The sequence below is a fragment of the Anoplopoma fimbria genome, chromosome 6, assembly GCF_027596085.1.
Source record: "Anoplopoma fimbria isolate UVic2021 breed Golden Eagle Sablefish chromosome 6, Afim_UVic_2022, whole genome shotgun sequence".
Taxonomy (NCBI): domain Eukaryota; kingdom Metazoa; phylum Chordata; class Actinopteri; order Perciformes; family Anoplopomatidae; genus Anoplopoma; species Anoplopoma fimbria.
In genome coordinates this window covers 13,610,603-13,634,508 of record NC_072454.1, presented here as the reverse complement: position 1 = coordinate 13,634,508, position 23,906 = coordinate 13,610,603, and the positions used below count along the sequence as shown (strand labels likewise).

General features: G+C 40.9%; 1 protein-coding gene across 1 annotated transcript; it reads left to right on the top strand.

Annotated features, from left to right (window-relative positions):
- Nucleotides 1–5,125: 5,125 nt before the first annotated feature.
- On the top strand, nucleotides 5,126–21,376 carry crtac1b (cartilage acidic protein 1b). Its single transcript, XM_054600543.1, has 14 exons — nucleotides 5,126–5,307; nucleotides 7,223–7,419; nucleotides 7,785–7,921; nucleotides 10,392–10,548; nucleotides 12,629–12,763; nucleotides 12,891–13,033; nucleotides 16,321–16,457; nucleotides 17,934–18,016; nucleotides 18,252–18,352; nucleotides 18,449–18,617; nucleotides 19,309–19,454; nucleotides 20,691–20,733; nucleotides 20,836–20,979; nucleotides 21,249–21,376. Exons 1-14 carry the CDS (start codon nucleotides 5,126–5,128, stop codon nucleotides 21,374–21,376), a joined length of 1,902 nt encoding a protein of 633 aa, XP_054456518.1.
- The last annotated feature ends 2,530 nt before the right edge of the window (nucleotides 21,377–23,906 follow it).

Genomic DNA, 23,906 nt, shown 5'->3' with positions numbered 1-23,906 from the left:
TTTTTCTGATTCTGATTCTTTTTAGATAACATAAAAGAGTTTAATTTGGAGGTGTTTCCTTTAATAAGATTAATTACTTCTTCATTCAGGTTATTAATACAAACTAAAACCTTTAAGGGCAAATAAGTTGTCATTTGTCAATATAAATAAGAATATTGACACGTAAAGATTTGACTTTTTGAGGATGAAAAGAAACATTTTGTGTTCATGATCTGATTGTCATCGAACAAAGTATTCTTTTGAATGCTTTGTTTACAAACTACAGTGTTTGTATGGTGGGGCCGGATACAATAGCATAGAGTAAGGACCCCCTTAAACCAAGTTAACACCACACAACTGCATATGCATCAAAAAGTTACCCTGGAAAAAGTTCACGTTTTTTTTTTTTTTTACCTGAAGTTAGTGATAAGCCCCAAATACATTATGTCTTACACTTTGAATATTCAAATTGTATTTATGTATTTATTATTAATTATTCCTTATTTTTGTAAAAAAAAAAAAAAAAAGAGAGAAGAGAGAAGAGAGAAAAAATGAGATTAATCAACTTGTGGGCATCATTTAAGTAAATATGAATATAAACTAATCTAATCATCAGTAGCTGGTCCACATGTAAATGAACACTGAATCTAAACAATAAAGACGACACAGGGTGTTTGGGTCGCATCCCCAGACCAGCTGCGCCCCGCTGACATACCTAATGAGCACCTGGCGACACGCCCACCCGCTGCTATCCAGAGCTGTCATTGGCTGTGCGCTTAAATATTCCACAAGCTGTCCGGCGGTTGGCTCAAATATCACACAAGTGATTTCATAAAGCAAATCTTTTGGAAGTTGTGTAAAGGGAATAAGTGGGGGAAAACCCTTGAGATAACTGCGGCATCCACCGCACAATTAACTGACAATAACACCGTCTCCCTCTCTCTCCCGCTCCCTCTCTCCCTCTCTCTCCCCCCTGGCTGCTGTCAGTCGCTGGAGGATTTGTCGGAGTTTCCGAGCGTCTCTGCATCTGTGAGTACCTGAGCTTTTTCTTTTTTTTTTTTTTTTTTTTTTTTTGTGTGCTGCTGAAGCTGCTGCCTTCCTCTGGGTTCAGGATGACTGTAGCGCTCCGCAGGGATCTGCTGCAGAGAGAGCCGATAGAAAGTTGACGGCCGTCCGGATGCGACTGCAACTTTCTGCACAAAGCAAATAATAATTCAACAGATTAAGATGCTTGGTTTGGCAGTTGTCATTCAGATAGCTCGTTATAGAATTACATTTTTAATATCACCTGCACGGATGAAGAACTGCTTCACACCCAGTGGGTTCGTTTTCAAGCTCCCCTTTGTAAATGTACTATTACAGCTCTCTTATTATCCCTGGTTTCAATCATTTTTTTTGTCATGGTTGCACATTTTTCCGGTCATTTTTCCAAACAGTTGCTTATTTTCAATTAGTTTTTGTTTTTTTTGCTTTATTACTTTTATTCATTTAGAATTGTGTTGTTGACCAATTTAAATGTTTGAGATTCAAAAGATTATAGTTAGCTACATCATTTTATTTTTATTTGTATAATTATTATACAAACAATACAAATTATACACCCGAATTTCCCCCATGGGGATCAATAAAGGAATATAATAATAATAATATTATGATGCATACTATTACACATCATACATTCAAAAGTTATTCAGTATCATGTGTCACATTGGTGAGAACATTTAGTGTGTAACTTTTTATAAAAACTCCTACAACTATCAAAACTGAATATTTTTTTGTCCATTAGATTTACATTATTTAAAAGATGTGATTGGTGTTTGGTTGTGAAGCAGTTGAGGCTCTACAGTGAGTTGTTGCGCTGGATGTCTTTGCTGGAATGAGGTGTTTTATTGTCTGATATCCACTGTGGTAAATGATGGATGAATTGGAGTTTAACATTAATGGCAATTGTTGATGCTCAGAGTGACTGCTAAGTGTAATTCACTGGGACTGGTGCAGCACGTTTTGTGTGTGTGTGTGTGTGTGTGTGTGTGTGTGTGTGTGTGTGTGTGTGTGTGTGTGTGTGTGTGTGTGTGTGTGTGTGTGTCCTGCAGTAAGGGTGTCCTTCACAGAGAAGAGCTTCTGGAAGCGTGTGTTTGAAACTGAAGATGTTGCTGGCTCTTTGTCGCAGTGTTATCAGGATCAGAGCTTGGCTTGAACGCTCCAGAAAGCACATGCTGATGTTGCACGCTGTGGTAATGGCCTCTTAATGCCAACATAAATAACCAAATTGAAAACATTTCTGTGCTTCAAACAATGATTTTTTTTCCCAGGGTTATTTCATGGCTGTTTTACTACAAATTACTTGATGCTTCCTGTTCTTATGGGACTGTTGTTTATCCCGCAGATGTTAAATCCTACGAGTGCATTGATTGTTGAAAAGTCACATAGCAACTTTACTTGGCGACTGAAGTGGGTTGTGCTTATCTTACTGCAGTTAGTGTGGAGCAAAGCGACTATATGTCCTTGGATGGATGAAAGTACTCCACCATATTATCAGGCCGGTCTGCAATGGTTCCAGTCAGTCCATTTATCTACATCCCTCTTCTCTCCAGGTATTGCTTAGTATGGCTGAATTATTGGGAATATTTTACTGTTTCTCTTTCAGACAGGTGTTGAACTGAAATATGCTACAGTTTAGGTCTGTAAACACTGTCCGGTGGTTATACATAACCAGTCAATTACACAAGTTCAGTCATATAAGTATCATATTGACCACAATGATAGCCCTTTAAACTAAAGTTGACTTGGTAGGTTCTCGGCTGCTCCAGAGAATATATTTGTCACGTAGACTGCATCCATACGGAGTTGTATGTTTTTGTTTTATCAAGCTGTTCTGCAGAATTGAATAAGAAATGGAATAATTGCACTGTTTGTGATTCTTCATGTATCCTTTAAATCAAAGTTACAAAATTGGTACAGACTGCGATGAAAATCATCTGTAGAATATATCATAATCTTCATTCTCTCTTTGACCAGTGTGAAGTTAAACAGGTAAAGAGAATTCTGTACTCTCAGTGTGTGCTGCAACCGTCAGGCAGACGATACAAAGCTCAGTGCTGCAAATTGAAACGGTTTAGGAGCTCCTTTGTGCCTGTATCAACCAGAAGCATATAAGTGGAGGGTACATAGGCTGTACTGGGGGTACAAGAAATACACACTGACTGATGCCTCAGTGTGTGCATGTTTATATTTGTATTAACTGTATTGCATTTTTATGTACTCCTTATTGTCTTTTGTTTGCTTGTGTTGTGTGCCCAAATGTGTTGACGGGTGAAACTTCCTCATGGGGAGGATTAAGTATATATATATATATATATATATATATATATATATATATATATATATATATATATATATATACACCATGGGAATAAAGCCCTGTCATATATTTTATCCTTTTTTGAATGGACATTAAAGTTCATCTTCCCACCTGTGACTGTTATTTAAGTTGTTTGGTTATCTCATTGTTCATTTGTTCATTGTTTAAGTGCATCCTCACTTTAAAAAATACTTTAAGAGTGAATCCTTTTTCACCACACTTTTCTTTGAACTTTTCAAGTTTCCTTTTCCTTCTCTATTAACTTATAGCTTGCTATCTAACATGGACTATAGGAGACAGTCTGTAAAGCTGCCTTCTGTAGTCGGGAACTGCTCAGCCCATTTGTCATTACATCCTGCTCTAATGGGGAGAAACTGCCTCATCTTGAGCTCCCAGTGTTGTTAATTAACCCTTGTTGCTAACAGCCACAGTCTACACATCGCTACCAGCTCTCCAGCCAGCGTTATCACTGCGCCGCCTGCCAGCAGAGCTAGCATTAGCCCTGGCCATATTTCTGCAGGTGTCAGCGGAGGTGCTTCCTCTCCCTGCCGACGTGCTTTTGAGAGTATTACTCAAACGGCAATGCGGTTTTATCTTAAATTGAATTGTTGAGGGAGATGTTAAAGAGCCATACATCACCTGGACACATAGTGAAGAAAAAGGGAAATCTGCAGCAGTATGGAAGCAGAGATGTGAAAGGCTCAATGGCATTACAGATAGAACGAGCATTATGACGAGGGCTGTGCACATAAATCCACTGGCACAGCAAATCAAGTAGTCAGCTTGTAAATGTCATTAAGTGTGTGTATGTGTGTGTAAAGATGTGCAGCGCTGTTGGTGATGAGCATTTTATTTTAGCCTTAATGAGGTGACCTTTCTCTTTCCTTTCTCCCCTTCAGTCAAGTTTCCCTTTTTCTCTTTTCAGTTTGAGCTTCAGAAAGCTCACCTCCACCTGCTTGCACTTCACAGGTCGATTGGATCAATTCCTCCATGTTTACCTTTTATCTTCTGAACAGTAAAAGGACACTTACACATCACACAGCCCTTTTATCCCCAAAAAGCTTTCCCAGTTTAGACTTGGTCACCGTCTCTTAGGAAACAGCACCTCAGTCCTGTTATATCACATCATTGGTTTCCTCTGTGTTCTCTTGGCCTCTGGCTAATGCCCTGCTCCAGGTATGGATTTCCTGTCCTGTAATTCCTCAGCCGTCTGCATGTGATGGGTTGTTCAGATCTAACCCTGCAGAACGCTGCTGATTGTGGTGGTATATCTTCATCTTTATGTCTGAGTATAGGAGGAAGCTCTGCCAACTATCTGCTGGTGTTTGCCTCACGATGGATTTGGAGAATTAGCAACAAGAGCATGTGTTGCAGTTTGCAAGTGTATGACTTATGTTTTTTATTTGATTCTCATTTGCCCCATCGGCCGGGACAAAAGTGCGCTGTAGTTCATTCGAAGAGTGGTGTGTGTGAATTTGTTGGATCGGAAATGTGCTGTTCTTACGTGTGTGTGTGTGTGTGTGTGTGTGTGTGTGTGTGTGTGTGTGTGTGTGTGTGTGTGTGTGTGTGTGTGTGTGTGTGTGTGTGTGTGTGTGTGTGTTTTCTACGGATGAACAGCAGCAGCATTGTTCAAATTTTTAATTCAGACATATTATTGATGCACTTTTGCTCTTTGTAAATGCATTTGAAAGGTTTTTTTTTAGCAGCAAAACAGACAAAGGGCATGACAATAGCCTTCCTTAGATGTAACTGTTAAAAACGGTGTGTTTTTCCCTTTAGGTGAGGATGTTGTGGCTGGTTATGTTCCTGCCTGCCATCTCCTCGGCTCAGCGATCAGAGCCCATGTTCTCAGCTATAACCAAGACCGTCCTTCCTCCCGACTATGACAACAACCCCACCCAGCTCAACTACGGGGTGGCCGTCACCGATGTGGACGGGGACGGAGACCTGGAGATGTTTGTAGCTGGGTGAGAAAGGGGGAGGCAGTTTGTGCAAAGCAGCCTTTTGTTACTTTTATTCAAGCTTCGTGAATCCTAAATCCCTGATATCACAAGCACAATAGTTTTTTCATGACACACAATTAGAGCAATGAATTCAGTGGTGACTGATATCCAACTCTAAATCAGAGGCTGAAGAAAAAGTGCATTGTCATTTTCCAAGCTAAAGGTTGAAGACAAAGGCAAAAGAGTAAAAGACAAGAGATGGTAGTGTGCCCCGAGGCTCACTCAGCTGATGAAAATTGATGTGATTGGATGGAGAGCCATTGATGGGAACAGTTTGGCAAGCCTGCCTCTATCCAGTGAAGCGGCAATGAATTTCCCAATGCTTAACAGAATATAGATGGACCAAAATGACCCTGCTTAATAAATGTCATTTGGCCAATACACCCTATTCAGCAGGTATCCTGGACAGGAAGGCATTACTAAACCTCATAGAGGATGTCATTTCATTGGGTTTAGAAGAATCATAGGGTAGAGGGTTTCAGTTAATGTTGCTCTTACACTTTTTATTATACAGATAAAGGAGGAAAAAGCCACACGAAGTCACTGTGGTCCCACTTTTGTGTGACAATTCTCTCATAATCAGACTTTTTAAAGTCAGAACTTAGAAGAGTGTTTAAAGTTTTGATAAAGTCAGATTTTTCTCCTTGTGGCCTCTTTTTTTGTCACTAACAGGCTTTGTCAAACATTTCTCATGGCAGTCTGGCCTCAAACACTTCTGCATCAAGATACTATGCAAAAGTCTGGCTTCTGCGTCACTATAGTGACCCTGGTGTTTTCAAAAGGATGATTGATTTAATTGGTATCCTAAAACAATTAGCTATAACAATTATGAAAATGAAAAACTGATTGTTAAACATGGAGAATGCTGTTTGTTTTAGTTATAGGGAACTAGTTATAAGACTGGCATTGAACTCCTATAACTAGAGATGTACCGATCGATCGGCGTTGACGTTGGCACACAGTGGCGCAGACCTTAACGTCACAACACACACACATTCAGTGTGGAAGTTCCTTGATTTGAGCGAGAAAAGCTTGCCATTTCTCCAAAATAAGTATTTGATGAAGGTAAAGTATAACACTATCATGATGTGTTCAAATGTAATCTTGTAAAATTAAGATTTCAGCAAGAAACTTGAATAGAGTTTACAGTTTACAGTTGTCTGAAGGTGCATACAATATTACAGATTAATCTAAATTAGGATCTGTTTAACTTTGTAACACTAGCTCTAAGAAGCTTATAATACATAAGTAAAACGACTAATTTAAAGATTTTTTTGTAATCCAAGCAAGTCATAAAATAAAAATAAAATAATTTACATCCTAATCATTTAAATTGTGTGTTTTTATGCAAATAACCACTATAGATCCAAATCTATAGTTTTTTAAAATATAAAAATTTACAATTGTTATGGTTTACAGTGTCATTGGGACAGTTGAACTTGGGAAACGGCTGAAATCAGAATCTGCAGGTCTGACTTAAAACACTGGAAATTGAAAATCAGAACCGGCCAAGAAGATTGCAATAAGTGCATCTCTATACCTACTACTAACAGTATTGGATTAATGCTGGACAATTTAAAAAATAAGTATTCAAATTGATGCAGCAGAAACAGAGACATCCCTTTTATCATCCCAGGCATTCTTCCTTGTCAAAACGATACATTACCCATAATGCAACTCCACTGAGTTACATTACATGTTGACAGTTTGATGGGGAGCTTATTAGTAGTGGCTAGAAGCATTGTTTTCAGGATTTTTAGGCAACATAAGTCACTACTAATGATTTGTAGAACAAAAATTGCCACTCCATGATTCAGTCTTCAAGATTCCTCTTATGTAATGAAAATATAACAGCTGTGTCATTGGTTTCTGTTGACAGCTACAACGGCCCGAACCTGGTGCTGAAGTACGACAAGCAGCAGAAAAGGCTTTTCAACATCGCTGTTGACAACCAAAGCTCCCCGTTCTACGCTCTGAGAGACCGCCAAGGCAACGCCATCGGAGTGACGGCGTGTGACATCGACGGAGACGGTCGGGAGGAGATTTATGTCCTTAACACCAATAACGCCTTCTCTGGTACAGTCCATGCTCTCACACACACTGGTACACTATCACAAAAATAATGTATGTGTGCACACACTCTCTCACAGGGGTTGTGCCTCTTTTCTTGTACAGAGACAAAGCAGGAGAATCAGTATGCAGATATTAGTCTTATCTTCATCAGATAACAGATAAGCTTTGTGCTGCTATTAATCAATCGGAGAGCCACAGAGTGTACGCTGTCAAAACTACAACACCTCACATAAAAATGATAGGGGTCACTTTACAACCACAACAACCTCTTGTGTTTCCAATCACCCACGGTTCTTGTATTGCATAACACTTCTTTACTCTCCCAACAATCTTTGCCTCTCCTGAACTCTGCGTCTCGCCGCATCAAGGTCGGGCAACATACTCTGACAAGCTGTTTAAGTTCCGTAATGGACGCTTTGAAGATCTGCTGAACGACAACATTAACGAACACAGAGATGTGGCCAACCGAATGGCTGGGCGCTCAGTGGCCTGTGTGGACAGAAAGGTACTACGAGCACAAACACACACACACACGCACGCACGCACGCACGCACGCACGCACGCACGCACGCACGCACACACGCACACACACACACACACACACACACACACACACACACACACAAACAAACACACAAGAAAAGTAGAGTATATGCAGATCCATACCACACACACACACACACACACACACACACACACAAACACACGCACAAACTCCCCAGAGTGTCTTCTGTTCACATGCATGGGTGCTTCTGTTTGTTTACCAGTGATAACTCATGCCCTGCCTACGCCGCCCTTCTCTGCATGTGCTATGACAGTTCATTTGGGGGAATGGTGTGCCATTTTCTCTCTTCTGTCCATCGCACCAGTGTAATTACAGAAGCCAGGGCTCGTTTGTTTTATAGAACATCGTACGAGGGGAGGAGTGATGACTGCACACTACTGCTTTCTGCCCGTAGCGTTTTCTCTCAGTCTCTTTCCCATTGTTTTCTTCCCTCTTTCTCCCTCCTTTACTCCCTTTTTACTCTCTCTGACTGACACACTCTGTCTTTGTCTCTTATCTCACACACGCGCATACAGTTCTCACTTCCAATCAGAGGACGCGATAAAGAAAGTGATAGTGGAAAGAGGACAGTAGGGATTAAAATAGTTTTTTTCTTTAACCACAGTCCCATCTCACTGAACACCAATAGGTTGTGCAGCTGCCAGACTGATTGGAAAGATATTTGCTTTTAATGGCATAATGCTTTTAGAGGACGCCAAAAACCTGATGTGTGTTCTTCCATGCAAACTGACGGAGAGAGAGAATACATTTTCCTATTGCCGAGCAAGTTTTATTACAACAGATTTGGAACGACAGCAGAGGGTTGCATAGGCCAAAACCAGAGCATCTTGTTGTTTGTTCTTGCTTACTCATAAATAATGTGTTATCATTCAAGAAAAAAAGAGGGATAATTGGTCATCCAACTGTTTCATCCATCCCAGTCTCCTTCAAAGTGACGTCCCATCATTAGTCTTATACAAACGGATGAAGGTGACATATTGAGGGGACTCACTCTGAACTGATTGAGTGGTTCACTTTGCACTGGCAGCAAGGAGCGATATCCTGATTATAAGTAGATTTTTTAAAAGCCAGAATAATTGGAAATGCGCTCGATAAAAAGCACCTTTCAAAACAAAAGAATGGAAATGCTACATTAGAGGTGGTAGTTCATTCAGGCTTCTCAGTGATAGCTGTTAAGACTGATGTAAAGGGCACACAGTCTCATATCCCTGCACCTGCATGCACTTTGCAGGCATGCATGTCACACTATTCACAATGCCAATTCCAGTGACAGAAATTAGCCTTGGGTAAAGACTTATTGAAAAATCGTTGACTTTTAAGTTTGTTAAGTAACTGCCAGTGGCCTTCAGGTCTTTCATTGTAGTACATTCTCATTTTGTCAAGTGAATGACTGTGTGTGTGTGTGTGTGTGTGTGTGTGTGTGTGTGTGTGTGTGTGTGTGTGTGTGTGTGTGTGTGTGTGTGTGTGTGTGTGTGTGTGTGTGTGTGCGCCACTCCCCCCCCACCTCAGCAGGCTATAATGTGACGCTTCATGACATTTACATCAACTAGACTCATTTACTTTTCTTGTCTTGTAAAAATACAGTAAAGTTATCAGTGAAATGGCATGAATGTGTGTGTGTGTGTGTGTGTGTGTGTGTGTGTGTGTGTGTGTGTGTGTGTGTGTGTGTGTGTGTGTGTGTTTGTGTTTGCGTATGTGTTTGTATTGATTGAAATATGCTAGGCCTGGTGGGAAAGCTCATTGGAATCCAGTGTGTAGTCTATTAGTGTGGTTCCGTCTGTGAGTTTGTGTCTGCAGGGACTCTGACTGATAATGGAGTGTGAAATTAATCTCCAAAGGGAGGCAGAGGAAGGAGTAGGGAGAGAGGCTGAGAGAGAGGGTGTAAAAGGTGGGAAACAGGGTAAAGGGAGATAACGGAGAAGGAAAAGGGTTCATTGGGTGAAGGTGAAACCGTGTTTAATATTCATAAAAATAGAAAAAAAAAATGGATCCTGTTTTAGTTTACTTAAAACTACGCTGCCCAACTCTGTATTTGGCTTTTATTTAAAGCAGCTATAATTGCATTTTGTAACAATGTCTCAAACAACGATTTGAAAACAATGCAACAAATTTGACAGAATAAATCTGTTAATGCAGTTTTGAGTGAAAGGATATCTTCATGGTCAGATTTACGTATTCAGGAACCAACATGCTTGAGAGCCACAGAAAAGGAAGGATTGGGGTCGAAACAAGATCTGGATGATGATAGAAATGAATGACTAGAACTTCTATAGGTTAATGTATGAAGCATGTGCAAATTGCTGTTCGTCTTGTAGGCAGAGCTAAGGACAGCGAGGGGAGAGCTGCAGGTATTTTCCAATTCTTGAATTAATAAAATCTAAATGTAAACCGTTTGATTTTTTTCCTCCAGGGTACAGGGCGCTATGCCATCTATATAGCCAACTATGCCAGTGGCAACGTGGGTCCTCATGCTCTCATTGAAATGGATGAGGCAGCCAGTGATCTTTCACAGGGCATCATTGCCCTCTCCAATGTGGCAGAGCAGGCCGGAGTCAATAAGTTCACTGGTAAGTATGCTGAAATTAGTGTGTGTGTGTGTGTGTGTGTGTGTGTGTGTGTGTGTGTGTGTGCGTGTGCGTGTGTGTGTGTGTGTGTGTGTGTGAGACGTAGACCTTCATCCCAACTGCACCTTCAGTCTGATTTACACAGACATCTGTAGAGACTGGTTAGAGCATGTGCTTGCTGTACCCATGGAGTCTGAAATATAGGACTTCAGTACAGAGAGGGTGCTGGACGGGTGCCAGGTGAGGAAAAAAAGAAAGAAGCAAGAGATGAAAGAGAACATGATGAGTGTAAGCGTGCGAAGAGAAAGAGAGAGAGAGAGAGAGAGAGAGAGAGAGAGAAAAGTGTTAGTGGGCTCTTTTGGCCCTGTCAGCTATTTACTCCAGCCAAAGTCGCAGGGAAGCGAAGGCGAAGGGCGACACGCACATACATCAGACAGGCTCTCCGGCCAAGAGACGGCATCCATCACAGCCTGCTAGGGTTACCCTAGACCTCTGAAGGCGTGGATACAACTACGTATGTCACTACTGCACGGAGCATTTTATGTGCATTTCATCAGCTCAGTCAGTTTGAAAGTGTTTCTGCAGAGGTTATTTGTTTTTAATGTTGACAGGGATCGGCTAATGTTGTTTTACAGATTGGTCAAAGAATCACTCCTGAGCCTCCTACTGATTGGTTTGTAAGGGGATTTGAGTCGCCAGTTAAATCCCTGTTGAGAAAAATCCTTCCCTGTTGGACAGTTCTAGTTGACAATTCACCCAAAAAGCCAAACCCATTTAAGCAGTTTCACATAATCCTCTCTTTAAGGAAGATACAGACGTCTGAAATTTAAATGTAACAGTTTAATTTATTCCATTTGCACACATACCATAAACTGCATCTCACACCCACGAGCACTTTTTTTAATCTCATTGACCATTTGTTGTATTTTCATTGTGTGCATTGTCTTCACCAATGTAACAGCCTCTATTGTCTTAAATGTTGAATGTGTTTTAATTGTTTTTTTAAGCTGCAAAAGCTCTTTTTTGGTGAGAAAATAAAGATCTGAACTGCCATTTAAATGCTTTTGAAACTTAATGGATAACCTTGAAATAGATATTTTTTTACTTCACCAGTAGCACTGAAATTCATCACCGCACCTCTGCTCACTTGGATCAACATTTCGCTTAACCCTGTGATGGATACCTGTTTTGGTATCGTAGAGGAGAACAATAAATGCCAAAATGAATGATTTCTCTATGATTTGTTTCTTTGATAATAGCGCTGCCTCTATGATACTTTATTGTAAGCATTGAAAAGTCCTTGACGCTGATGTCCAAGTAAATTTTGGAAAAGGGAGACGACTTTGTATTTGAGCATAACAATAAATCTTCATCATCTATGGATCCTTTTTACATTCATGATGTCATCCAAGCCACCAGAGGGGCAGGGTGAGTCGACCCAGAATTGCTGTGAATGATGTACGGTGGATGGCTTTGTCATCAAACCGCCGTTAATCAGAGCGGGGGGACAGGCAGCGAAGTTGCATATCTAATGGTTACATATCTCTGGAGGGACATTAGTGGTTTATGGCCATAGGGGGCGAGTGATATTTGTCTGGGCTGATGGAGCGGGCCAGTAAATCAGGAGCGAGTCCTGACTCACAGCACTGACTCTGCATACTAGAAGGGCAATCAAAGCCCTTTCAACTCCATAATTAGACTCTGCTGGTCTCAGATGAGACACTTTAGGGAGACACTTCACTTTATAGAATGTCATTGGAAAATCCTGGAGTGATATTGAGAGCTTATAGAACAGTCACAAAGATCTTTTCATGAGAAAATTACTGTTAGCTTTTGGTTAAAGCAAAAGATTCTCAGCATGTGTTGCGTCTATTCATTCTTTTTATTTGTTTGCGCTTGTGCCTAGATGTGTTTATCTGATCTCTCACCATTCACATTTCTTGTGGCGCTGATCTCTCCCTCTGTTCACTCCGTTGTTTCAACATTCCTGCCGTAATTTTACTAAAACACTGTGTTCACCTCTTTTTAACTGACTCATTTCCTCTTACCGTCGAGCCTTGTCTCTCTGTCTCCGTTTGTGCAGGAGGGCGAGGAGTCGTGGTGGGTCCCATTGTCAGCCAAAGTCTGTCCGATGTGTTTTGCGACAACGAGTATGGTCCCAACTTCCTGTTCAGGAACAACGGAGATGGAACTTTTACTGATGTGGCGCAGCAGGCTGGTAAGAGGAACATGTACAGTTTAACAGATCATAGCCTTGGATCAGTTAATCACAAAACAAATCCTGCAAAAACAGTACACAAGGCAGGCTTTATTGTACGTTAGAGTGAATAACCTTATACCTGTAGGCGTGGAGGACCCGATGCAGCATGGCAGAGGGGTCGCTCTGGCTGACTTCAACCGTGACGGCAAGACAGACATCGTCTATGGGAACTGGAATGGACCTCATCGCCTGTATATTCAGCTGAATAACCGCAAACAGAAGTTCAAGGTGGGTCCAGTCAATCCAGGGTATTTAACAACTCCTAATGCACAAAAACGCCAATAGTTAAACAAAAATGTTGAATCAATATCGGCTTAAAAGTAAGTCTCAGTATGTTTTAAACAAACTTGGCTGGTTGATGCGTCACAATTTTACATAACTGTTCCAAATGTTAACAATAAAAGGTAAGGTGACAAGGCTGCTGGCCAGACAAAAATGAAAAGGGATGTGCACACAATTTCAGTTGCACATGTAAAACAGTGACTGAAGTAGTTGTATGAAGAGCGAACAAGAGGAACTTTAGAGAAAAGTTAAAACTGTAATAGCTGTCCCACCTTAACACACCAGGCCAGTAGCTGTATATAGTAGACATAATGTCTGATTGTTGATTTTGGAAAGGCCCCCCTCCTGCCAGATTTCAGACATCGCCAGACAAACTGACAAGCAATTTGTTTGAAGCATTCTGAAGCCTTTATTATCAGCTGACCCAAATGACCAAACGCATATGTTCTGACACATCTTTTTTCTTTGGGGGGGGGGGGGTATTCTTTGCTAAAAAGTATTTCCAAAGAAAGCTGATCATGTGTCGGTCTGTAGATAATCCAGAGTCACCAGGTCTCATTTAAAGTGTACAGACTTTGTATCGAATGATCCAGTCAGGATATCAGGCAGAAGCATTTCAGAGTGAGGTTGGGGTTCTCTCTCTTCTTCTCTGTCCAGAATCAATGTCTAATGAACAAGCAGCGCAAAGACAGCAAGTCTCACCTATTAACTCTGTGAATCACGAGAGTTATCAATGCTAACGGATGGCTAGTGAGTTAGCACCACTCGGTGCTGGCTCACTTTGGGATTTAGTGTGATTTAAAGACGGATGGACGGTGATTTACTCAATCAGCTCGATTATAGGCAACTTCTGTGAGACAGCATTCAGTGTGCATGTGTTCGTGTAGTACGGTGAACAGCGGTGAACACAGAGACGGGCTCTGCTGCGTGTAAATCTGCAGAGGTTTCATGCTCGGTGATCTATCGGTCAGCAGCTGTGACTGCATCTTTTCCCAAAGAGATAAACGTCACAAGAGACATCTTTATAGGGGTCAAATAAGGGGTTAATGTGTGATGCTTAGTCCAGAGACAATTCCATCAGTGTGACACACACACACACACACACACACACACACACACACACACACACACACACACACACACACACACACACACACACACACTGACACACACACACGCACACACACACACACACACACACACACACACACACACACACACACACACACACAATGCACTCTAATGCAAACACAAACACACAAAAGACAAATTGAATATCTAGACCATGTTTTTTTTTTTAACCACGATTGTTAAATCACAAATCCACAACACATTTAAGACCCCTCCCCCCAACACAAGCTGACACTCTTACCAGCTGTGTTGACCTTTGGCATGTATAATGAAGCTGTTGTATCACTCCAGTAAACCGCTAATTAAATTGGGCTGAAGCAGCAGCTTGCCTGAGCAGTAGAAAGTGCAGATTAGGCCTGTTTGTGCTTTAATTAAAATCTATTGCCGAGGTTTTCCCTGCAGTGGGTTTAACACACATGCAAAAACACACCCACACATATTTAGTTAGTATTTAAAGGGATTATTAACAGTAATAAAGTACTTTATTATAAGTTTATGATTTCAAATAAACACATTTATAATATCATTTATTAATTTAATATAAAAAATATATATTTTGTTGGAAGAAAAACATTTCTTTCTCAACTATCCCCCCTCTTATCCTTTACATTTCATGTTTTTGTGTTCCATCATTTTTTGGTGAGAGTCCACTTCTCTTTCCTTATGGAACATATATTCTTCCACCTTGTAATATAGTAAATGGAGAATCGTCCCTCCCTCCCTTTTGGCCCTCAGTTGGCCATCCCCTCTCCTTCACCTGAGAAGCAGAAGGTCACTGTGAGCCCTCCCCAGCCCCGGCTTTATGAGCCTTATAATTAAAACAGGGAGTAAATACTGGAGGGAGTGAAGGGCTGCTCTATAACTCTTCCCCGACTTATCACCGTGTCACTGAAGCGGAGAGATATCCGTTACTTTCTTGTGCAAAAACTCCTCTGCTGAGGAGACTTTTTTGGGCTAGGGGAGCTGCAGTCTATCTGATGCAAAAGGATTTAAAAGGCCCTTTGTTCTTATATTTAAGCTTAAGATGACGCTTATCAGCCAAGGTAACTTACAGTGAGTGAGCATATGACGGATCAACGTCTAACTCAAGGACTCACTTACTGATTATTGATGGACATGTTGTGGAGATTGAACTTGTGACCTTCATGTTATGGAACAGTCTCTCCAGCCACCAGTGCTGTGCTCACACTATACGGGCGACATAGCAACAGGCTACGAGTCATTTTCAATGTATGCCAGTGACATGAAGCTGCATGCTGACACCCGACATGTGACGGGCGTGACGCCCTACAAAACTCAAACCCTTTGCTTTAGCGCTCCAATGGCCCGGTGAAGCATCAACCATTCATATAATTTTGTTTCACTCTGTTACATTCCATCTAAAAAAATGCCCTAAGCCTGTTCCCAGTGCAACATAACTACATCACCAAGCGCTTGAGCAACATTTCAACGACAACGACAACTTGCAACAATGTAGCAAGTTGGCTGCTTTTGATGCTCGTAGTAAATGGTCAATTTATTTTTATAGTGCTTTTCTACTCTTCCGACCTAGTCTTAAAGTCTTCTAGTAGTTTAACACCACTACTTTTCATCACTCACCCATTCACACCGAATGGGTCAGCATAAAGAATAAGAAAAAAGAAATGTACTTTGTGTTTATTTAAGTATTTGATTATTAACTAATAACCCTAAAACTTGCTCTTACTCCAAAACGATAATAATAAATAATTAATTTATGACATTTTTTCAAAAAGGGAAAAAAACATATGAATAATATAAGAGAAACCAAGAAGTTAAGGTGTGACATAAATGTGTGAAGAGCATTGCAATAAAGAAACGTTTTGATGATTCATACACCTAGAGTACAGGCAAAGACTGTGTTTACAATTTGTTAGTAAAAAGTAATTTCAAGCATAAAATTACTTCATGCATTTGTTTGGCTTCTGTAAAGGCATGTGTGTTACTGTGTGTGTGTGTGTGTGTGTGTGTGTGTGTGTGTGTGTGTGTGTGTGTGTGTGTGTGTGTGTGTGTGTGTGTGTGTGTGTGTGTGTGTGTGTGTGTGTGTGTGTCACTAATCACCTTATGTTTTCTCTCTTGTTTAGGACATTGCATCCCAGAAGTTTTCTATGCCGTCCCCGGTTCGCACCGTCATGGCTGCTGACTTTGACAATGACAACGAGATGGAGGTCTTCTTTAATAACATCGCCTACAGGGGCCCCTCCGCCAACAGGCTCTTCAGGTCCTCACACAGAAATAACACAAGACACACATATATGTACATACACATGTTATACTAGTATGATACTAAGGTTTAAAAGCATGTTGATCATGAGCTTAATGGACTACCTTGTGTCTTGATTTAATATTCTAAAACTTGGCTTGGAAGCTGAAGAGAATTTTAAATTCCCAGCCAAGGATACTTATCTAGTCTGGCATCCCGCCTCCTCCTCCACACATGAATGAATCTTTCATTAAGACAGTTTTAGCTCTCTTCTTGGATCAGGGTTTGTCTTCCTCTCTAGATAATATTAATGAACTCAGTCTACAAAATAAAATGCAGTATATTAGATATCAATTGTTAGCTCTTAATAGTAGAATAAATCCATCCTGTCTGAATAAAAATCTTATCTGGCATATTTTTCTGAACAGGATGCAGAAGTCATGATGAAAGTTGTCATGAGCTGGTGGGTCAATTCATACTGAATATCAATAATCAGTGTAAGCCCCAGAGGTTTCCTTGATCTGAATGTTCCCGCTGGCCAGCTCAACGGTGGAGAATTTGTCTTCCTGGACACGATGATGTCCGACAGGGGTCACTGCTCCGCAGCCTGTGGCTCTATAGTGTGAAGATGAATCAGCTAATATAAATCTGCTCTTTGGCACTAAAAAGCTCAAACTATTGTGCCCAAGCTAAGTAATATAATACGACTAATCAATATTTAGCTGGGCTTAGGGGTTTAACAAGCAGGATCAGCACATTAGTGCACTGTGAAATTAAATTATAACTTGAGGAAACTTGGATATAGAAATGCTTTGTCACTAAAGGTAAAGGCAGTAAAGTTAATGAGCATGAATTCTCCCAACTAATGTCTTTCTGAAGACCTTCAAATCAAGACCGTATTTAAAGAAACAACTTTTGACCAAATTCTTTTCAAGTAGTTGACAATTACAATCCAATACAACCACAAACATAAAAAAGAGAAATAGTAAGAAATACATATATACTTATACTTATTTATTTAAGATAACATATTTCATTAGGTATCTATCACTAATAATTACTAATAAGCATATAAGAAGTGGTTCCCTCTTGTATTTCTGATGTGAAGAGGAATGAAAGTCTGGCACTTTGATGAGTGCCAGAGTCATTGGCTCATTATTCCTCGAGCGTTTTTAAAGCAGGCATAAATACAAATAGGAAAGGGGACGTTAATTTGAGTATATTATGTATTGTAGGGCCAGACTCAACTTTTACATTGTATCTGTTCATTTTACCATTTGTCTGTCATGTCTGATATTACATTACATTAATGGAGTATTATTACTGATGCATAAACATGCAAGCAAAAATGTAATGTTGTTTTTACAATCTTAATCTGTAGAGTAAGAGAGCGAGAGAGAGAGCGAGAGAGAGAGGGAGAAAAAGAGAGAGAGGCATTGGTAGTTATGTTTTACAGTGTTTTGATGAGTAATTGCTGTGATATTGATTTGATAGGGTGAGCAGGAGAGAGCATGGAGATCCCCAAATAGAAGAGTTGAATGTTGGGGAGGCATCAGAGCCTGAAGGACGAGGAACCGGTGAGTGTGGCAGAACAGACAGACATCTTACAACAATGATAAGCAGTGAAAGAACAGCCTGTTCAAACATCTCACCATTAGATGGCACCAGAGCTCCATTGGGGCTTCCTCATGTGCTTCATAAAAAGAAAAAAAGGCTTGTTCCACATAATTAGTTCTATGACTGCTGAAACATTATGCTCCCTTGCATGTGGATAATAAATGTATCCTTAAGTGTTTAGCTGCATCATTACAGGAGCAGTAGCCACAGACTTTGATGGTGATGGCCGTCTGGAACTGCTGATTTCTCATGGTGAAAGCGCAGCTCAGCCGCTCTCTGTCTACAAAGTCAACCAGGTATGTGTTTGTGAGACATTTTAAAATCTTAAAAATACTCAGCGTTGTGTAATCTTAACCATTATCCTCCATTTTCTCATTCTGTTTGTGCCTAAGGGGATCACAAACGCCTGGCTGAGAGTGATTCCTAGGACCAAGTTTGGTGCTTTCGCCAGAGGAGCTAAAGTTGTGTTGTACACTAAAAAGAGCGGCCCACACACAAGGATCATCGACGGTGGCTCGGGGTACCTGTGTGAGATGGAGCCTGTCGCCCACTTTGGCCTTGGTATGTTTTTATTTCAACAATTAAAAGACACAAAGCTGTCCTGAACCTATTAGCCTTTTATTGACATCTTCCGATTGCATGTTTTGTTTAACGCACAGCCTAAAACCCAATGATATCACTTTACGATAATAGAAATCTGGGAAAAGCAGCAAATTGAATTTGAGTTGCGAAACCAGCAAATTTTTGTCAACCAACCAGGCCTGTCTCTGTTCTGTCCAATTGGAGGCCCTCAATTTTAATGCCTCATGATTACTCACAACACACTAAATGAGCAAACTTTCCACACCTCGAGGTGTCAGGAAAAACCTCCACACTTGCAAAACAACCTGACTCCTGGTAGATACACTCCTCACCACTAAATGAGAGGGTGTCCCACGGATGCAGAACAGGTGAAATATTCTTTGGCTCTCAGGCAGAGCACCTGCTGAGTAAATCGCTGTCTGGCAAGGTAACTCAAGATCTGTTTACATTAGAAATGCCACTTTAATTAAGTGCTGCAGAGGCCCTCTGGAGAGGGTCTGTCTTTATGCCTGATTAAAGTAGTTAATGGAGAGAGAAGAGTTCCACTATGTCTCCCACTGTGTTTGTGCCAGTGAAAAAGAGAGGGAGCTTTATTAAACCTTTGAGAATGACTAAAGGACATGTGAATGTTCCTCTGTGTGTGTTGTGTCCCTTCTGTCTGTCTGACCAGGTAAGGATGTTGCCACTAATGTCGAGGTCTACTGGCCAGACGGTCGTTCAGCTGCGCGACCCCTGGAGCCTTCAGACATCAACATGGTGCTGGAGATCCACTATCCAAGAGATGAGGAAGAAGTCACTCCTACTGTGGAAATAGAGGTACAGCGGTAGTTCATGGTTCTAAATTCTCATCATCTCATAGATCCTTTTGTTAGGATTTGTTTAGCCACAATGTGCACATTTAGAGAATGTGCTTCTTTGGCTCTCCCAGTGGTCATTTAAGCATTGCACAGAGATGAGGGGGCTCAAAGGAACTCAGACTCCAGGCTTACGGTGCATTACCCTATCTGTTTCTTTACTAATCCTTTGTTGAAGAGAATCCCTGAGTTAAAGTCTACTATCAAGCCCCTGATAATTTAAGTTTTGTGCTCTTACAGTATGTTGCATATTTTACAATTAAATTCTGTTAAGTCAAATCCCAACACAGCTAACGTTGAGGCCAGGTATTATTCTAGCGGTTAGTGGGGATCAGTGGTTCATTTTTTCCCCAGGTAAGCCTGGCACTGATAGACCTCACAAAAAAATCACTGGGTTTATCTATATCTTTCTACAAATCAAAAATATACGCCATCACGATGAATACCTATGTTGAATACACTTCCTGTAAGTCGCTTTGGATAAAAGCGTCTGCTAAATGACTGTAATGTAATGTAATGATAACTTATATATGCTACGGTTGGCTGACAAGTAAAGGAACAACCAACATAAAATGTATATGTAAGGTGTTGGGCCTCTAGAAGCCTCCAGAGCAGCTTCCATGTTCATTGAATTTGATTATCCAAGTCTTTGGAAGTCGACTAGAGGGATTAACTGCATTGTTCAAAATAATGTTCTCACATTTGGTGTTTTGGTGATGGTGGTCATGAGTGCGGTTTTAACATGTAAAAAACACGCCAAAATCTCATATAGATGTTCAGTTTAGTTGGGATCTAGTGACTGTGAAGGCCATGGCATACTGTATGATTCACACAATTTCCATAGTCATCAAACCATTCGGTGACCTCTCCTGTCCTGTGGTTTGAGGGCATTGTCATGATAGAAGAGAGCACAGAATTAGTTCATTGTAGGATTAAGGTGATCCCTCAGAATAAGTTTGTGTTGATCAGCAATAACCCTTCTAACGGCACAAGTAGGTCCAACAATGCCAGCAAAATGGGCCTCGCTCTGAATGGAAACATCTGCGTTAGTTATGTTTCTCCACTCATTTTATCAGCTTTTCCCTTAATTTGTCACCCCTCTGTATAATCAAATCAAAAAAACCTACACATAGCAAGTTTAAGAATTTTTTTATTCAAAAACATTCTTGTTCCTTATTAAACTAATTGTGTCTTACAGTGTGGTCACGGGTTTGCATTGAATGAGAATGGCCGTTGCACAGGTAAGATACAAAGATGTTTCTGTTGACCACTCTATGCTTGTGTCCTTGTTTTAAATCAAGACAAATAGCCTCTTTCCCTCCCTCAACTCCCCCCTCCCTCAGATGAAGATGAGTGTACCCAGTTTCCCACTGTGTGCCCCTCTGACCGCCCTGTCTGCACCAACACCTATGGCAGCTATAAGTGCCGCGCCAAGAGGAGATGCAACCAGGGCTTTGAGCCCAACGATGATGGGTCAGCCTGTGTGGGTGAGTGGTCCTGGCAGAGTCAGGGTAGACTTAGCTGGATTACCAAGATCAGGAGAACAAAGCGAGCACTGCCCGAGTATGAGATGCCTTAAGCTGCCTTAATTACTCTGGTTTTGAGTTAAGGCTTAGAGGTGCTAGCATTCCTCTGAACGTGTCTGCTCTCTGCACCCCGCTGTCCTGCATGACTAACTCCCCCATGTGAATGAGCTCTCTTTCAGCCATAAAGACGCAGATGTCGGCTAACCTCTGTTTTGCCTCTTTCTCTGCAGCCCAGGTGGCCTACTTTGGAGGGACGCGGTCCTCTGGGGAGCGCAAGCGTTCAGGCTTTTCTTTCTGGATGCTCCCCTTCTCTGTGCTGCTACTCATCTCTAGCCGTCTCCAGACTGGACTGCTGTAGCCGTCACTCTCTCCTGCCCTTCCTAACTCTCTCCACTGCTAAATGGGGATGTACAGAAACTCTCGGAGCAAACTTTTCACTACCACATCCACTCCTTCTTCTCCTTTGTGGATCTCTGCTATCGTTTATTAGTTAGTTATTAGTTATTCACAGCCTGGCCCCCTCCTCATCGCTGCTATGTGTCACCTCTTGGCTCCCGGCCCCCTCTGGACTATAAAGAAACACACAGGGAGCATGCTCGCTGGGAGCTACAGGGTTCAGAACTATCTGTGTCAAACCTGCAGAGCCCTCACGTCATCACCTGGCACTTATCTTAGTGGGACCTGAACTGAGGCCAAGTAAATAAGTGGAGCTGGAGCGTATAAACCTCTGCACATACAGTACAGCAGGCAGATCTACTGACTCCAAAGACCACATTCATTAGAGACACGCTGAGACCCCATCTGTATCTCCCCAATGCCACTATGCTAATCCTTGCAATGTCCCTCTCATTCTTATTATGGGCTTTCTGGGATGCTGAGGAACACCAGGTCTCTCCGAGCTCCGGGTTCTGTGTGTGAGTGTAGATGTACTGTGCCCAAAGAGGCAGTCGTGTAGAGGAACATATGCCAGACCATCTGTCTAGGTAACGCTTTGTTACCTATGAATAATACTACAGCACACTGAAGAATATAAACACACGTGTATGTGTGTGTGTGAGCACAAAAATAGGCAGGGACAATTTCATTTACTTAAAGTACAGAAGCCGGAAGGTGCAATTGAAATATTATTTATTTCGCAATTTTTAAATCATTTGCCATAAAATTCAGAACTGTAAATTTTAAATAAGCTTCATCTTGCAATATCTACTGCGGTATTAATCCCAAATGATTTATTGCTTATTTCAGCATTTAAATTAAATAATGGGACGGGGCAAGAAGATGTGGATTTTAATGGAACATGAATTTTTTTTCCAACATAATATTAGACTGGTGATATTCCATATTATGTCAGTCTCCTTAATATCTTATGAATTATTTCCTTAAGCTTGGCACTGTAGGTTTTAGCAAATGTAACTCAAACAGGAGTACATTTTATTTATTGGGAAACACTTTCAGCTGCAGATTTGGTGTTCTATTTATGGCAGCAGGATCGTGCACAGAAAAATAAACTACATCCCCCAAATTCATTGTGATGAAAGAATGTGTCACTCAATGCAACAGCGTGTCATTGATTTGTTTTTAATAATGTTTGAACAACAACAGAGGTCTGTGGCATAGAGGAATATAATCTTTTTAGTAAGGTTAATTCAATACAGATTTCTTTTTCAAGGGAAAATATCACCAGATTTAAGTGCAAAATATTAAGTGAAACCCAACTAACAATATTTAATGTTAATGATTAATTCACGACTCTTTCCTATCCGCATTGCTGAAACTGAACAACACAATCATCTTATCCAGAGTTAGACTGCATCCATCGTCATAGCAGAGGATAGATTCATCGAGTGTTGGCCGAGCACTGACTGTGTCTGATGATTTATTTCTCCCTATTCACTGGCTGAGGCAAGTGTTAACCAAAAATGCCTCACACATTCCATTTAGGAAACAGCACCAGAATGAGATCGGTCCCCGAGCCCGCTAATGAGCTGGACCCAAACCACAGATGCCACCTGTAAATATCAAACGTTTCAGTTGGGATTTAGAGACTGAACTTATTTCTCTCTGAGATGTTTTTAATGAAAACCAAGAGGCATCAGAGCATGAAAAACGAATAAACAAACAATGATGGACAGCAATTAAAATGACTCACCACTGATCTCTGTTGGATCCAGGATGTTGTCATGCTCTCTGTGTGCGCCAAAGACTCTGTGGAGGAGAGAGAGACCAAGATCACGTCCAATATTTGTCAAATATTTGAATGTTTGCGCAGAAATGTTCACTAACAAAAATGTCAAAGAGGTTAACCTGAAGTGGCTGTAAAGATGTTATTGTAAAGACAGAGCGTAAATCATTTTTTGTAGTTTGAATCACACTCTTGGGTCAGACTTGAACGAACTTTATATGTAAGCTCACAGTTTGCATGAACAGTAAGATCCACAAGTGTTTATCAAAATTGCACGCTTTAAAAGCACATATCTGTGTTTTTGACCCTATTGCTTACATTATTCTGCCTAATCTCCTCAAACCAAATAACAATGTAGTCATCTATTGTCAAAGACATGGTTGTGTCAATCCAGTTTGTATCTTTTGCTCTACATGTGTTGAAATGGGTTTGAAGTTTGTACAGCAGAGAAAGGATACCACTGAAGATTGCTGGCTGTATTTGACAACGCTTTACTACATGTTCATGTGATATTCAACCAAACATACCATTTACAGTATTTACTGTCTGGCCATTCAACATGGGGTTTCTGAAATCACAGCTCATTATACAATTCAAGATATGAAGCCTTTCTGTGTCCAGTGAAACCTGAGTTTATTCAAAATATGAGCCAACGCTGAAGAAAATAAATGAAACACAATATTCACAGTAATGGATTATTTTGCTA